Consider the following 17676-nt stretch of genomic DNA (forward strand, 5'->3'; position numbering starts at 1 on the left):
CCAGTTAAGAGTATGGCTGGCTGACAGTAAACCTTCCTGCTGCTTCAAAATAGTAAAATGCCTTACCCCAGAAAAATGGATTAGGTTGGAGACCTGTTCCAGTACCCTGGGTCCCTATTCTCAGGATTATACCCTTAATTGTTGTTCAGAATGTAAGGAACTCCAGGCACTGAAGTTCAGGCCAATGATTCTGTAGCAAGACATGGCTATATGATGTGATATCACAGTGTCACATCACAACAGCCCAGAGGGCTGTCAGGGCTGGGGGATAAAGTCAAACTGGAGACTCTTAAGATTTCAGGTTGGTCACAGGGCCAACCCAGGCAGGATGAGCCAGGTCATTTACTGCTTTTTCCTACTACATCCAGAGTAGCTTAGAATCTTGACTTTTGGCCAGTGAGTGCCACAATACCATTGTCTGCTTCAGTCCATACCCTTCGAGAGCCACGGCGGCCTCGCAGCTTGGATGGTGGGGGTGCCAGCTGAGACTCTCCCAGGTCAAGAGTGTAAGAGGGCGGGGAGGCAGCACGCATGCTCTTCACCACCTGGATACTGTCTTCAGCCAGTGGAGGCAGGCCCAATTCTGCCCGTTTCTGTACTTTGAGAGTCTGCAGATGCTCAAATCCACCGAGGGTAAACTAAGGAAGAAACAGGAAAGGGGCAGAGAGAGAGGAAGGAAGGGAAGTAAGAGAGAGTCAAAGTCAGGGAAACATGGATGAAAAGAAAGATCCACAACCTCCCGTCCCTTCAGAGCTTTTCCTTAATAAGGAGGTAGTAAAACAGAAAGAGGCAAATATGATTACCATCCCCACGGCAACTGAGGAGCTCAGGGGTCAGGATAAAGCATTATTTACTGCCCCAGTATGGGAAATATCACAGAAGTTAGGAAAGGAATTCCTGGGGGCCTCCTCAAAAAAAAAAAAAAGAAAGAAAAAAAATAGGAAGCTATCTCCCTTTTTAATGAACACATCCAGGTGCTATAAATCCCCAGAGTCACTCAATTTCCTCTGCAGTCAAGAGGCAGTTCCCCCTATTAGGCCTGCCTTGTGAGATGGGAGCCAAAAATGAAGGATCAAGTTGAATAACTAGTAACAAAAACGTAACCACATATTTATAAGAACTTCATTATTTTTTAAAAAGCAAATCCTGGCCAGGCACAGTGGCTTATGCCTGTAATCCCAACATTTTGGGAAGCCAAGGTGAAAGGATTGCTTGAGACCAGGAGTTCAAGACCAGCCCGGGCAACACAGGGAGGCCTGTCTGTAAAAAAATTATTTTTATTAAAAAAAAAAAATACATATCCTCTGTTTATCTGGAGGGAGGGCAGGCACTCATCCCAACCTTTTATAGCTAGAGAAACTGAGGTACAGAGAGTTGCCCAAAGTTTCTCAGTATCAGCAAAGCCCAGATCTACCAACTTTCAACCAGTGTTCTTTCCAACAAACATTGGCTTTAATAAGAGAAGGTACCACTGACATACCCAATTTATGGAGTGGCATATCCCATCCATCCAATAGAAACATGAAACCTATTCTAACATAGAACATCTGATGTCTCTAGGACAGCCTTGTTGCCCCTCCAAATTAGCAGTTGGCTAAGGGCTGCCCTATTCTGCTCCCTGGCTCCAGGCTCCTGGAATGCAACTAGAACAAAGTGAGGTGGCATAGGGTATTGCTGATCTGATAATGTGGGATTGGGGAGAATCACTCACCATGACCACCTTCCAGAGCAGAAGCAGGACCTTCTTTATGGGGAAATGAGGAGCCAGGCCACTGCAGAACTTGGTAACCATGGAGAAGAGTAAAAGGGCAAAAGGCTCCTCATTATGCATGGAGAAGCCTAGGGGTGAAGAGAGAGGGGAATGAAAAAGTGAGGATGAGGCAGCTAAAACTTTGTTCATGTAACCCTGATTCTGGACACACAGAGGAAGACACTCACCTCCCCTGAAGAATTCCAGAGTACTTGGTCCTGAGAAGGAGGCTTAGCCCCCCAGAAGGAAGCCCCTCAAGGGCAGGAAGGTAGGCAATGGAATTAAAATGGCTTAGGCCCCAGAGCTTAGGGTGACGCTCTGGGGTTGGATGTCAAACTAGAAGTAACAATAATGAAGACATTGCTTTCTGGCTAAAAGACTCAATGTCATTCACTTTCCCACATCAATAAATATATTTTTAAAATCCCATAGGCCTTCATATCCTATCCCTGTCAGATGACAACACCAACTTACATTTGAGCAGAACTCAGTTTTCAAGGTGACTCAACTCATTTTTTCATGTGGGATTCGTGATGGAGTGGGAGAGGAACGGCTATTCCCACTTATAACCAAGGAAACCAAGGCATAGAGAAGTTACATGGCTGGTCTTAGCTCATAGATACAGGGGGGCAATCAAGCCCAGCCCTTGTGCCTGCCATGCAGTATCTCTGTCCTAAAAGAAAGGACATTAATTTTAAAACAGAAAACAAAAGAAAAAAAGGACTGTGCCTCTCCTAGGCAGATGCTCTGCTTCCCCTCTCCCATTAGCACCCCATCCACACCTTCCTCAAGTGCCATTTCTTACTTAATTCAGTGCGGAAGGTCTCCCGGGCTGTCCTCCACCCACAGGGGTCCGTCTCTCGCTCCAGGCGAATATTTTCCACCATTAGGTACATAACACTTAGCAGCACCCTGGGGTTACAGAAGAGTCACAAGAGGTTCCCAAGGCAATTCCCAGCCCACAGTCAGAGACCTCAGGGATGGTCTCTGTGGGAGCCCAACCCAGTGAGATTAGCTAGAGGGCAACTTCCTAATGGTCTAAGTCATCTGGGATTTGGGGAAAAGGTAACCCAGGTGCTAATCATCCGCCCTGTTCCAAGCCCATAGTTAGCCCCACTCACCTGAGCTCTGTGCTATCAGCTATGGAGACAGCTGGTTTCCGAAGGGCACTGCTACAGGCCTGGCTGTTGCTGCCAGGGGGAGGAGAAAAAGAACAGGAATGCATAAGAGCTCTTTTCTCTCTGTGCTCTTACTTATCACTCACACAAACATGAGTGCTTGCCATTCCCTGGCTAGGCAGCCACTAATGAAACTGGTCTAGGGTAAAGGAGCTGACAGAATTCCCTTGCCACCTCAGCGAACTCTCTTATCGTAATATGGTGAAGACAAGGCAAGGGCAGGATCTGTGGTATCCACTCATCTTGCATTCCCCACTATGCTTAGTATTGTGCTGGACATAAAACAGATGCTAAGAAACACCTGATGAATAATAAGCAGATTGCACCCTATCTCAAACTCCTGGGTGATGGGCATGAGACAAAACAAGGGGTCACTGTAGTGGTAGCAGCAAATAAGGCAACCTCTAGAACTATAGCCCATGAGGGAAAGAATTGGGGACAGTGACAGGAATTGATTTCCTGTCTTTCTTCGGTCATGCACTCAGAACAGTTTCCCTCTTGAATTACAGAGTTAGGCTGAGCTAAGAGAGTCCTTGAATAAAAAAGAGAACCCACTCAGGATAGGCCCCTGAAGCCCAGGATTAAAGCTGTAAGTGAGGCAGAAGCTGCAGATGTATCCAACCTCAGGGAGGGAGAACAGAATATCAGAGAACATGGCTGGATGGAGGGAAACTGTCAATGAGCTTTGGGCTGAGGTGTGAGTAGACCCAGTTCCTCACAGGGGCTCTCTATAGTAAGGGAAGCAGCATAGAATATGAGGCCCCTTTAAGGAATGGGGGTTGTGTAGGCCAGCCCTTTCCCTAAGGCTTCTCACTCAATTTCCATGTGGAGTAGCTCCAGGAAGGTGGAGAAGGTCCCCATCTGATACAGCAGGAAGCAGTTGTACCTGGACCAGTGTAGCACATCGACCTCTGAATCACATTCCCCAAAAGTACCTAAAGGAGCAGACAGTTGTTACAGGGGTTGAGAGATGGCAGGATCCCAGTTCTTTCTACCCTGCCCCATGATCTTAAGATTTTCCTATAATACTCTGCCCAATAATTAGGCTGACATAGGTATGACAGGGACCCCAAGAACTTCCTGGAATGAGTCAGGGGAGAAGAGAGGTAGTCTCTAGGGTTAGGTCCAATGTGCTCATCAATGGCCTGTCATCTTAAGGGTGGGTTCTTCCAGAAGCAGATCCTGAGGTAAGTAAGGATTCCAGTACAATTAGCTTATTTGGGAATCATTCCCAGGAATCATCAGTAGAGATAGGGAAGAAAACGAAGCCAAAAGAGTTCACTCAGGGGATAACTTTGGAAACAGTATAAAACACACAACTCACAGTTATTCTATCCAAGGGGGTGAGACAGTCAGGCTATCCATCTACTAACTCCTGTCAGTCACTGGATGAGGGTGCTAAACGAAAGGAGCACACTGATTCCCTACACTTCCTGGATGCCCTGTATGGGCTGCAGAGAAGGCCCTTGGGCAGAAGCTGGGCATGGTGGCACACGCCTGTAATCCTAGCTACTTGGGAGGCTGGAGCAGGAGGATAGCTCAAGCCTATGAGTTCAAGACCAGCCGGGGAAACATAGTGAGACTTTGTTTTTAAAAAAATTAAATAAATAAAGTCCTTGGGCAAACACATGAAGGTACTGGGAGTTGGAAGTTGGCCAGAGCACCAGATCCTAGAGATACAGGAGGGCACAGTCCTATTTGCTAGTCTTCTCTTCACCTAATGTCTACCCTTTCCCTTCTTTATTATTTCTTTTTAGAATTTTTTTTTTAGCTCCCAACTGGTTGGTTCTGTTAACAAGCCTCATATTTATGATCGTAGGCTTATTTTCACTCCAGCTAGGCTATCTCATTTCCCTTTCCAACACCTGGCTAACAGGTTTCTTCTGACCAGCTTTCCCCAGTTACTCTATTTAGGTCTGATCATCTTCAAATTACTCACAGCATCCACTCCTGCAGCTATGTTGGCTTGAACTTTCAAAATGCCAATGAGAAACAATGCAAGGGGTCCATGTGTATCTGTGACACTCTCCTATTTCTCCTCAGTTTTGGGGCCAGGCCACAGTTGATGTCTTGTCTCCATGATCAGCTGGTGGTACATCATCAGCTCTGGCCACACTGACCCTCTTGCTAGTATTCACATATGATTACAGTACAGGGTAGGGAAAAGAAGAACCCTATAAAAAATTCTGACATGCCTGGTAAGATAATGGCAGATCCCAAGGGATCTAGAACAGCACTCAACACTATCTCATCTTCCCCATAAGCACAGGTTACTCCTAGCACGTGACAAGATCTGTCCTTGAGAGGCAAGAAACCTTGCTTTCCTAGCACAGCCTGCATCATCTCAGTCCTGATAATGCCCACTTCCCTCTCAAGCCTCCACCCCTCTAAAGCTAGCAAGGGTAGTCACTCACCTTGGGCCAGGTAGAGAACAGCCCGGGCCACCTTCAGCCGCCGTTCCCTACTGACCACCTCTAGCCGGTCCAAGAGTCCCATTATATAGGCCTTTTGGGCATCTTCTTCCAACTCCAGCCATTCCTTGCCCTGCACTGGGAATAAAAGGCCATATACATTTAGTGTCAGCTATTGCCACCTTTCCTGGAAAGGCTTCTCATAGCATAGCCACCTCTGATCTCAGCTCCCCCCAAAAAGATTATTTTCTCCAAAAGCTTTCCTTATTTCACTGAGAAAGAATAAGGGATGGGAAAAGGACCCAAAATGTTCTGGCCTGAACCCAGTCTATAGCCTCATCTTCAACATCCCCTCTATCCTCCACACACAGCCCATACTATCCTGTCTCTCTGCCTTTCCTCAAGGAGTTCCCTTTGTCTCTCTACATATTCAATTCCTAGTCATCCTTACAGGCCCAATACAAAATGACCTCTTTCCCACTCTTACATGCCCAATATAAAATGACCTTTCTCACTAATGCTCTGGCCAAATACTCTGCTTCCCCAACACTTTTTAAACTTTTCTGATACAGCATTTTCCTCTTGGATGAAGGGTGCTAAACTAGAGGAGCACACTGATTCCCTGCACTTCCTGGCTGCCCTGTATAGGCTGCGTGAGAAGGCCCTTGGGCAGAAGCTGGGTATAGTGGCACATGCCTGTAATCCTAGTTACTTGGGAGGCTGGGGCAGGAGGATTGTTTGAGCCTCAGCTAGTTTTGTGATGTGCACATGATTCCTCTGCTCTCAAACTCTAACTTCTTTGTAAAAGCTGCTTCTCACTCCTGCCTCCAGTATCTGACACAGAATACTCACCACACATTTGTTGAACTGAAAATCAAATTGCCACTGACCAAGTAAGGAAATGGATGAGAATGTCTGAGAATGTCACAGTGTGGGCACATGAAATTACTATTGAGAGTAGGACAAAGTTGAAGATGGGGTGAAACATTAAGGTCAAGGGTTGTATCAGGCAGCACAGGACCAGCTTCTCATGCTTCTACTCCATTGCTCTCCACTTGAGACACAGAGAACCCTGTATCCCATAAGCAAGAAGGAAAGTCTACATGGTTATGGAGGTTGTGATGGTTAATACTGAGTGTTAACGTGATTGGATTGAAGGATACAAAGTATTAATCCTGGGTATGTCTGTGAGGGTGTTGCCAAGAGATTAACATTTGAGTCAGCCGGCTGGGGAAGGCAGATCTACCCTTAATCTGGTGGGTACCATCTAATCAGCTGCCAGCAAATATAAAGGAGGCAGAAAAATATGAAAAGGAGACATGGGCCTAGCCTCCCAGCCTACATCTTTCTCTCGTGCTGGATACTTTCTGCCCTCGAACATCAGACTCCAAGTTCTTCAGTTTTGGGACTCAGACTGGTTCTCTTTTCTCCTCAGCTTGCAGACAGCCTATTATGGGACCTTCTAATTGTGTAAGTTAATACTTGTGATTGTGTAAGTTAATACTTAAACTCCTCTCTCTCTCTCCATATATATATATCTCTCCTATTAGTTCTATCCCTCTAAGAGAACCCTAATACAGATTTGGGTACCAGGAGTGGTTCTAGAGGAAGAGAATATTAAGAATGGAGTTCTTTCAGTGGTTTTGAGATTTCTGGAGCTGGCTGCTTAATATGATTAGATCCAAAAATGCTAAGGAATCTACTTCTAATAGTATGGAGAACACTGATAGTCCTTGGCAGAAACTATTTAGAGAGTTATGCAAAATAAATGCATTTGACATTCCTGATTCACCGGTCATGAGAGGCAAGGAGTTAATGACTATACATAATACCTTTGACCATATGTGGAGAACCAAGGAACATAAGAAAGCTGGTTGGTTGTTCCTAAGTTCAGTGGACAAAGTGATGAAAGAAAATGATGAACTCAGGGATTCTGTCTCCCAGCTTCAGAAGCAGATACTGAGCCTCAAATCTGCTAAGATTGCCCTGAGTGAGAGTCTTATCTCCTGTAGAGAAAGAGCTGAAATTGTGGAAAAACAGACACAAACTCTTGTCATGCGAGTGGCTGACCTGCAATGAAAGATGCATTTAAAGATATATTTATAGCCTTGTCAGGTGTCTACTGTTAAAGTGAGGGCACTTATTGGAAAAGAATGGGACCCTGAAACTTGGAATGGGGACATGTGGGAGAACCCTGGTGAAGCTGGGCACACTGAGTTTGTAAACTCTGATGAACCTTTTTTGCCAGGAGGAACAGCTTCCCCATCCCCAGTAGTGGCAATATCTCCTCCCTGACCCATGCTGCCATCAGCCTTTCCACCTTTGTCTGAGGAGATAAACCCTGCGCTGCCTGAAGCAACAGTGATGGCAGTTGCCCTGAAACAGTTGCCAGGCAAGATAATGCTGCTTCTCCTCAGAAGCTACCCCCAACACCTTTGTTTGGTTCTAGACCTATAACTAGACGAAAGTCCTGGCAGGCCCCTAGAGGTGAGGTTGAGAGTGTGACCCATGAGGAGGTGTGCTACACTCGAAAAGAACTATTTGAGTCCTCTAATTTATATAAACAGCAATCTGGAGAACAGGCATGGGAATTAAGGGTATGGGATAATGGAGGAAGGAACACAGAGTTGGATCAGGCTGAATTTATTGATTTAGGCCCACTATGTAGGGACTCTGCATTTAATGTTGCAGCTTGGGGAGTTAAAAAAGGTTCTAAGAGTTTATTTGTTCAGCTGAATTATGGATTAAAAGATGGCCCACTGTGAGTGAGCTGGAAATGCCTGATCTCCCTTGGTTTAATATACAGGAAGGGATCCAAAGGCTTAGGGAGATTGGGATGGTGGAGTGGATTAGTCACTTTAGACCTACTCATCCCACCTGGGAGGGTCCAGAAGATACACCCTTGACCAATGCCTTACAAAACAGATTTGTGAAGGCAGCTACTTCATCTTTGAAGAGTCCTGTAATTGCTTTTCTCCTTATGTCAGATGTAATGGTGGGAACCACAGTCACTCAACTGCAAAATTTAAATACAATGGGAATAATTGGATCCCAAGGCAGCAGGGGCCAAGTGGAAGCACTCGACCATCAAAGGCAAGGTAGGTGTAGCTACCATAATGGATAGCAGAGGCAAAGGAGCAATCAGAACAGTCTGACTCATGTAAAGCTGTGGCATTGGCTAATTCATCATGGTGTTCCTAGAAGTGAAACTGATAGGAAGCCTACTGCATTCCTACTTAATTTATACAAGCAGAAAACTCCTAGGTCGAATGGACAAAAGACTAATTTGAATTATAAAAACAGAGAATCATGGCCCCTTAATCAATTTCCAGACTTGAGCCAGTTAATAGACCCAGAACCCCTTGAATGAAGGGGAGGCCGGGTTCCCTTGAGGAAGGACCCCACTACATCACCGACAGTTTATGCAGTGAATTTTTCTCCGATTCTTCCTCAAGAAGACCTCTGGCCTTTTACCAGGGTAACTGTGCATTGGGGAAAGGGAAATGATCAGACATTTTGGGGACTACTAGATGCTGGCTCTGAGCTGACCTTGATTCCAGGGGAACCAAAATGTCACTGTGGTCCTCCAGTTAAAGTAGGGGCTTATGGAGGTCAGGTAACTAATGGAGTTTTAGCTCAGGCCTGACTTACAGTGGGCCCCCAGACTCATCCTGTGGTCACTTCCCCGGTGCCAGAGTGCATAATTGGCATAGACATACTTAGTAGCTGGCAGAATCCCCACATTGGCTCCCTGACCGGTAGGTTGAATGTTACTATGGTGGGAAAGGACAAATGGAAGCCATTAGAGCTGCCTCTACCTAGAAAAATAGTAAATCAAAAACAATATCATATCCCTGGAGGGACTGTGGAGATCAATGCCACCATCAAGGACTTGAAAGACAAAGGAGTGGTGATTCCCACCACATCCCTGTTCAACTCTCACATTTGGCCTGTGCAGAAGACAGATGAATCTTGGAAAATGATAGTGGATTATCGTAAGCTTAACCAAGTGGTGACTCCAATTGCAGCTGCTGTATCAGGGGGTTTCATTACTTGAGCAAATTAACACATCTCCTGGTACCTGGCACTGGTCATTGACTTGGCAAGTACCTTTTTCTCCATTCCTGTCCATAAGGCCCACCAGAAGCAATTTGCCTCCAGCTGGCAAGGACAGCAATATACCTTTACTGTCCTACCCCAGAGGTATATCAACTCTCCGGCTTTGAGTCATAATCTTATTCGGAGAGACCTTGATCGCTTTTTGCTTCCACAAGATATCACATTGGTCCATTACATTGATGACATTATGCTGACCGGATCCAGTGAGCAAGAAGTAGCAAACACATTGGACTTATTGGTGAGACATTTGTGTGCCAGAGGATGGGAAATAAACCTGATTAAAATTCAGGGACCTTCTACCTCAGTAAAATTCCTAGGGGTCCAGTGCTGTGGGGTCTGTTGAGAAATTCCTTCTTAGGTGAAGGATAAGTTGCTTCATTTGGCCCCTCCTACAACCAAGAAAGAAGCACAATGCCTAGTGGGCCTATTTGGATTTTAGAGGCAACACATTCCTCATTTGGGTGTGTTATTCCTGCCCATTTATCTGGACCCCCTCCCCCCCAGTTCTTAGTGGGGTCCAGAACAGAAGGCTCTGCAACAGGCCCAGGCTGTTGTGCAAGCTGCTCTGCCACTTGGGCCATATGACCCAGCAAATCCAATGACGCTTGAGGTGTCAGTGGCAGATGGGGATGCTGTTTGGAGCCTTTGGCAGGCTCCCATAGGTGAATCACAGCGGAGGCCTCTAGGATTTTGGAGCAAGCCCCTGCCATCTTCTGCAGATAACTACTTTACTTTTGAGAGACAGTTCTTGGCCTGTTACTGGTCTTTGGTGGAGACTGAACGTTTGACTATAGGCCATCAAGTCACCATGTGACCTCAACTGCCTATCATGAACTGAGTGCTTTCTGACCCATCAAGCCATAAAGTGGGTCGTGCACAGCAGCATTCCATCATCAAATGGAAGTGGTATATACGTGATCGGGCTCAAGCAGGTCCTGAAGGCACAAGTAAGTTACATGAGGAAGTGGCTCAAATGCCCATGGTCTCCAGTCCTGCCACCCCCAGCCTGCATGGGGAGGCTCCCTATAAGCTCCCTATAACTCCCTATAAGTTGACAGAGGAAGAGAAGACTAGGGCCTGGTTTACAGATGGTTCTGCATGATATGCAGGCACCACCTGAAAGTGGATGGCTGTAGCACTACAGCCCCTTTCTAAGACATCCCTGAAGGACAGTGGTGAAGGGAAATCTTCCCAGTGGGCAGAACTTTGAGCAGTGCACCTGGTTCTATACTTTGCATGGAAGGAGAAATGGCAAGATGTGCGATTATATACTGATTCATGGGCTATAGCCAATGATTCGGCTGCATGGTCAGGGACTTGGAAGAAGCATGATTGGAAAATTGGTGACAGAAGATTGGGGAAAGAAGTGTGTGGATGGACCTCTCTGAGTGGTCAAAACTGAAGATATTTGTATTCCATGTGAGTGCTCACCAGTGGGTGACCTCAGCAGAGGAGGAGTTTAATAATCAAGTAGATAGGATGACCCGTTCTGTGGACACCAATCAGCCTCTTTCCCCAGCACCTCTGTCATCGTCCAATGGGCCCATGAACAAAGTGGCCATTGTGGCAGGGATGGAGGTTACGCATGGGCTCAGTAACATGGACTTCCACTCACCAAGGCTGACCTGGCTATGGCCACTGCTGAGTGCCCAATTTGCTAGCAGCAGAGACCAACACTGAGCCCTAGATAAGGCACCATTCCTCAGGGTGATCAGCCAGCTATCTGGTGGCAGGTTGATTGTATTGGACCTCTTCCATCATGGAAAGGGTAGAGGTTTGTCCTCACTAGAACAGACACTTACTCCAGATATGGGTTTGCCTATCCTGCAAGCAATGCTTCTGCCAAGACTACCATCCATGGACTCACAGAATGCCTCATCCACCGTAATGGTATTCCACAAAGCATTCCCTCTGACCAAGGCACTCACTTAATGGCTAAAGAAGTATGGCAGTGGGCTCGTGCTCATGGAATTCACTGGTCTTACCACATTCCCCATCATCCTGAAGCAGCTGGATTGATAGAACAGTGGAATGGCCTTTTGAAATCACAAATATAATGCCAACTAGGTGACAATACTTCGCAGGGCTGGGGCAAAGTTCTCCAGAAGGCCGTGTATGCTCTCAATCAGCATCCAGTATATGGTACTGTTTTTCCCATAGTCAGGATTCACTGGTCCAGGAATCAAGGGGTGGAAGTGGCACCACTCACCATCACCCCTAGTGATCTGCTAGCAAAATTTTTGCTTCCTGTTTCCGCGACATTACGTTACGCTGGCCTAGAGGTTTTAGCTCCAGAGGGAGGAACACTGCCACCAGGAGACACAACAATGATTCCACTAAACTGGAAGTTAAGATTGCCACCTGGACACTTTGGGGTCCTTCTACCTTTAAGTCAACAGGCTAAGAAGGGAGTTACAGTGTTGGCTCGGGTGATTGACCCAGACTATCAAGATGAAATCAGTCTACTACTCCACAATGGAGGTAAGGAAGAGTATGCATGGAATACAGGAGATCCATTAGGGTGTCTCTTAGTATTACTATGCCCTGTGATTAAGGTTGATGGGAAACCACAACACCCCAATCCAGGCAGGACTACAAATGACCCGGACCCCTCAGGAATGAAGGTTTGGGTTACTCCACCAGGAAAAAACCACGACCTGCCAAGTTGCTTGCTGAAGGCAAAGGGAATACAGAATGGGTAGTAGAAGAAGGTAGTCATCAAAACCAGCTACAACCAAGTGACTAGCTGCAGAAATGAGGACTGTAATTGTCATGAGTATTTCCTCCTTCTTTTGTTAAAAACATGTTTGTGCATGTATACACTTGTACTAATATCTTCATTTTATTTCCTTTCTCCTTTATCATGTGACATAAGATTTATTGACTTCATATCAGCATTTAAGTATTGTTAACTTTATATAATACTATTTGGGTTGGGTACTGGTGAGTTTCCAGTTGTACGAAGGATAGTTGTACTATGTTAGGCATAATTATGCCCTTATTTTTGTCTTTATTTGAAGATTATGTATGATCTCAGGAGATGTGTATGAGTTCCAGTTGACAAGGGGTGGACCTGTGATGGTTAATACTGTGTGTCAACTTGATTGGATTGAAGGATACAAAGTATTGATCCTGGGTATGTCTGTGAGGATGCTGCCAAAAGAGATTAACATTCGAGTCCGCTGGCTGGGGAAGGCAGATCCACCCTGAATCTGGTGGGCATAATCTAATCAGCTGCCAGCAAATATAAAACTAGTAGAAAAACATGAAAAGAAGAGATGGGCCTAGACTTCCAGCCTACGTCTTTCTCCTGTGCTGGATACCCCCTGCCCTCGAACATCAGACTCCAAGTTCTTCAGTTTTGGGACTCAGACTGGCTCTCCTTGTTCCTCAGCTTGCAGACAGCCTATTGTAGGACCTTGTGATTGTGTAAGTTAATACTTAATAAACTTCCCTTTATATATCTATCTATTTATCCTATTAACTCTATCCCTCTAAGAGAACCCTAACTAATACAGAGGGGATGAGGGATCCCACTTTGTTTTAGCCTTTTACTAGATCAGGCTGGGATATCATAGAAGGAAAAAGCAGGTCTCTATGAGTAAAGATCTGGAATTACCTTGAGTCTTGAAATCTTCTTCAAAGCACCTCCTGTTATTGGTGAATTCCAGGTTCTCAGTGTAACTATACAATTCTGTGGCAGGAAAAACAGAACAGTCATATTTGGGAGATCCTTAAAGAAGCGGCCTAAAGTAGAGAGGGTGGCATGAAAGAGCTAAAGCTTCCAACACATTCCTGTGTCCAATTCAATCCAAAGCCAGCTTCCTCCTTTTCAGAGCAGTTAAAAATAGCCACTTGTGTCCCTGGGAGATTAAACCATCAAACCTGTCCTCTTCCTGCCAGCTGGCTGCTGCAGCAGAGAAGGCAGCCTTCAACATTTGGTGAGGGCCAGGAGGACTGGAGCACAGAGAGCTTAATCTCATCACTCCTGTTTCTCAGGGCTGCAACTCCTATTTTGTCAACCCAACCAGGAACTATCCTATCTCTAAGGGAAGAGGAGGGCAACACAACTCCTGAAATTTAGAGGAAAGATCCTTGTGCTGGATCAGGAAACCAAGGCAAGGGCTGAAAAGTAAGTGCTAGATGGCTCTTCAGGATTGGAGCCAGTTCATTCTCTCCCTGCTAAGTTTCCTCAAAGGGTATACAAGTTTAGACTCCTGCCCACAGCCACTAAGCAGAGGCTGCAAAAAAAAACTCTAGAGAACAGCTATGATTGTCAAAGGGCTGTTGCACCCAGGAAAATCTAACTTTGCTAACAGCAGCTTCTCAATACAAAATGCAGAAAGCTTATGAGAAATAGAAATGCTGGCCATGTGTGATGGCTCAGACCTATAGGATTATAATCCCAGCACTTTGGGAGGCTGAGGCAGGAGGACTGCTTGAGGCCAGGAGTTCGAGACTAGCCTGGGCAACATAGCATGACCCCATCTCTACAAAAAATTTAAACATTAGCCAGGTGTAGTGGCACATGACTGTAGTCCTAGCTACTTAGAAGGCTGAGGTGGAGGATCGTTTGAGCTTAAGAGTTTGAGGCTTTAGTAAGCTATGATCATGTCACTGCACTCCAGCCTGGGGTAACAGAATGAGACTCTGTCTCTTAAAAAAAAAAAGAAAGAAAGAAAGAAAAAAGAAAAGCAATAAAAATGCCCTTTCCTACTCTCTTGCTGTCTCTCTGCAGAACATTATATACGTACTTTCATCTTACAGAAGATGAAGAACTGAAATACAGAAGTCAACAAATGATAGAACAGATTTCCTTTAAATCTCTGCTCCCTATCTGAGACCCTTCCTGGAAATTTAACTAGGTCACAGGTAATTCACAAGGCAAGAGAAGTTCACGTATGCTCCAGCCAGCTGTGTAATGGTTGAGAAACACCTTGTCTGGGAGTCAGGGCTTTTGAGTCCTAAGTTCCAGAATCCAGGAGTGACCAGAAGCAAATCCCATCACTGAATCTTAAATTCTTCAGTCATTAGTGTAGAAGGTGAATATATATATTTTTAAGAGTAAAGCACCATAAGCCAAATCAGAAAAGTGGGCAAGGCTCTTAGGTACTGAACTGTAGTTCTGGTCTTTTTATTTTTAAATTTTAGATTATGAATTTTTATATACAGGTAAGTACAGAATAGTACATTTAAGACACCTGTGTATTATCTTCTACCCAGATCAAACAAATGTTAGCATTTGTTATATTTGCTTCAGACTGCTCCCCAGTCTATCTTATTCCCTTTTCCAGAGGCAACCACTATAATGAAATTGGTGTGTATCCTCATATGCCTATTTTTCTACTTTTGCTATATGCATATATGCCTATAAACATATGATATTGTTCTGTTTAAAAACTTTTTTATCCAAGCGGTATCCCATTGTATAAATTCCTTTGTTACTGCTCCTTTCTCCCAATTTTGTCTTTAGCACTTATTATTATTATTATTATTTGAAACGGGGTCTTTCTCTGTCACCCAGGTTGGAGTGCAGTGGCGCGCTCTTGGCTCACTGCAACCTCCATCTCCCGGGTTCAAGCCTCCCGAGTAGCTGGGACTACAGGTGCACGCCACAATGCCCAGCTAATTTTTGTATTTTTAGTAGAGACGAGGTTTCACCATATTGGTCAGGCTGGTCTCAAACTCCTGACAGGTGATCCACCTGCTTCGGCCTCCCAAAGTGCTGGGATTACAGATGTGAGCTACCGTGCCCAGTCAAGCATTTATTGATATTGAAACATGTTGAGGCCAGGTGTGGTGGCTCACACCTGTAGTCCCAGCACTTTGGAAGGCCAAGGCAGGAGGATCACTTGAGCCCAGGAGTTCAGGACCAGCCTGGGGGCAACATGGTGAGACTTTGTTTCTACAAAAGATAAACAAAATTAGCTGGACATGGTGGCACAAAATTAGCTGGGCATGATAGGGCACGCCTATGGTCTTAGCTACTTGAGAGGATAGAATGGGAGGATCACTTGAACCCAAGAGGTCAAGGCTGTAGTGAGCTGAGATTGTGCCACTCCAGCGTAGGCAACATTGCCAGAGCCTGTCTCAAAAACATAAATAAATAAATAAATATCTTGATTTAGATCAATTATTTTAATGGCTATTCAATAGCTTACTGCACTAATATGCTATAGTTTATCCATTTCCCTACTGATGAGCATTGTAGGTTGTTTCCAACTTTTTACACTGATAAATAAGGCTGCAATAAACATCTCTGTATATTTTCTTGTGCCCAAGTGTAATTTTCTTTAGAATGGATATTTAGGAGTAGACTTGTTGGGTCACAATATGTATACATCTTCAACTTTGCAAGATATATGCAAAATGCTTTCCAATTTTATAAAGCAAAATGCTTTTCAATTTTATATTCTGCTCCCCAATGTCTAGCAGTGCATAAAAGTACTAATTTCTCTGCACCCTCACCAACCCCAGGCTTTTAAGTTTTGCACTCTGATGATTGTGAAATTTTATATATATATATATATATATATTTTTTTTTTTTTTTTTTTGAGATGGAGTCTTGCTCTGTCGCCTAGGCTGGAGTGCAGTGGCCAGATCTCAGCTCACTGCAAGCTCTGCCTCCTGGGTTCACGCCATTCTCCTGCCTCAGCCTCCCGAGTAGCTGGGACTACAGGCACCACCACCTCACCCGGCTAATTTTTTTGTATTTTTAGTAGAGACGGGGTTTCAGCGTGTTAGCCAGGATAGTCTCGATCTCCCGACCTCGGGATCCGCCCATCTCGGCCTCCCAAAGTGCTGGGATTACAGGCTTGAGCCACCGTGCCCGGCCAATTGTGAAATAATATTATTTTAATTTGTTTTTCCTCATTTACTAATAAAGTTCAACATATTTTCATATATTTATTGACCATTTGGCTTTTTCTTCTATAAATTCCCATTTATATTATTTGCCCACTTCTCTGTTGGGTTGCTCATCTCTCTCCTCTCTTATATATATATATATATATTTGTATCATATTCCTATTATGAATTCTAATCCTTTGTTGGTTATTAAACTTAGCTCTCTATTTCTCTGTCACTCATCACAAAATTTATTCCTTGTGCTTATGCACAAGAACTTCTTTAAAATTGTCTCTTTTCTCTGAAAAAGCATGTCTCAAAGTATCACTTCCATGTGACAGAATATTTAACTTTCACACCATCTCACCCAAAGCTCGTGTATTAATAACTGGCATTTGTAGCACATGTAACATGGAGGCCCTTAATGTGAGGAGATCACATTTACCCTAAGCTAAAAATCCAGACAGAGAGAAGCAGGCCAGCACTGAAAGATGAATGCAATCACTTAACTCCAGCTCATAAACATCCAAGCAGAACTCCACTATGATGGTCCAGCCTTGCTCAGCTGGCCAGTTGACTATGGAGTTTTTCCTCAGACTTTGTTGAGATTTTAATAAGCGGCAGATGCGAGAGGAAGAAGGAAAAGATGGAGGTAGAGGAGACAAAGGAAAAAGAGACGGCATGGGATAGAAAAAGGTAGCAGAAAGGAGGAGGCAGGCAAAGATACGGGTGACAGGAAGAGAAAGAGGAGGAATAGGGAGAAGATGGAGAGAAAACTGATTTGAGAGTGCACCAAATCAGTTATTTTCAAAGAGAATAAAGAAGAGTGAGCAGGAAAGAGTGATAGAATGACAGAATGAAGAATACCATAGCCAAGGAGAATCACAGAAGGAAATGTGAAGACAAATAAAGAGATATTTACCACTCTGGGGTGGAGAGAAAAAGGAATGTGGAGAACAGCCTTGGTTCAACAGCCACTTGGTAAGAATAGACAAGCTTCCAGGGAGATCACAGGCCCCTTCCCTCTCCTCCTGGCCGCTGTTCCACTAGCTACTGACCCATCTACCTCATACCTGACAACTCTGCTGCATGCCCATCTGCATCTCCATACTCAAACTCCAGAGTGGGACAGTCCACAGAGCCCTGTAACAGAGAAATCTTGTTGGTAACTGGGATAACTTGGAAAAAGGGGTTGCCAAGGGAAGACTGTACCCTTATTTACCTTCTTCCTCTCATGGAGGCCAAGGTTAGATCAGGGAGACAGTTAGGAGAGTCCTATTTGGGTCTTTCATCTCAGAGGTACCCTATACCACGCCAAAACTTGAGGCTTAGTGTGGCGAGGGGCTGAGGATTCCCATGCAAAATCAGAAAG

General features: G+C 44.8%; 1 protein-coding gene across 2 annotated transcripts in view; it reads right to left on the bottom strand.

The window, feature by feature from the left end:
* STRIP2 (striatin interacting protein 2) overlaps window positions 1-17676 on the bottom strand; it is a 54716-nt gene that overhangs the window by 31947 nt on the left and 5093 nt on the right. For both annotated transcript variants that reach the window (XR_645401.2, XM_021936257.1), the window contains exons 2-9: window positions 17378-17447; window positions 13078-13152; window positions 5343-5477; window positions 3743-3863; window positions 2872-2940; window positions 2556-2662; window positions 1712-1839; window positions 435-638 (exon numbers count right to left, since the gene is read on the bottom strand). Coding sequence is in view for 1 of the 2 variants with exons in the window: in XM_021936257.1 (XP_021791949.1) it covers window positions 435-638; window positions 1712-1839; window positions 2556-2662; window positions 2872-2940; window positions 3743-3863; window positions 5343-5477; window positions 13078-13152; window positions 17378-17447 (909 nt within the window). In the remaining variant the exon portion in view is untranslated. The remainder of the gene's footprint in view (window positions 1-434; window positions 639-1711; window positions 1840-2555; window positions 2663-2871; window positions 2941-3742; window positions 3864-5342; window positions 5478-13077; window positions 13153-17377; window positions 17448-17676) is intronic.

This window comes from Papio anubis, chromosome 4, assembly GCF_008728515.1.
Source record: "Papio anubis isolate 15944 chromosome 4, Panubis1.0, whole genome shotgun sequence".
NCBI lineage: Eukaryota > Metazoa > Chordata > Mammalia > Primates > Cercopithecidae > Papio > Papio anubis.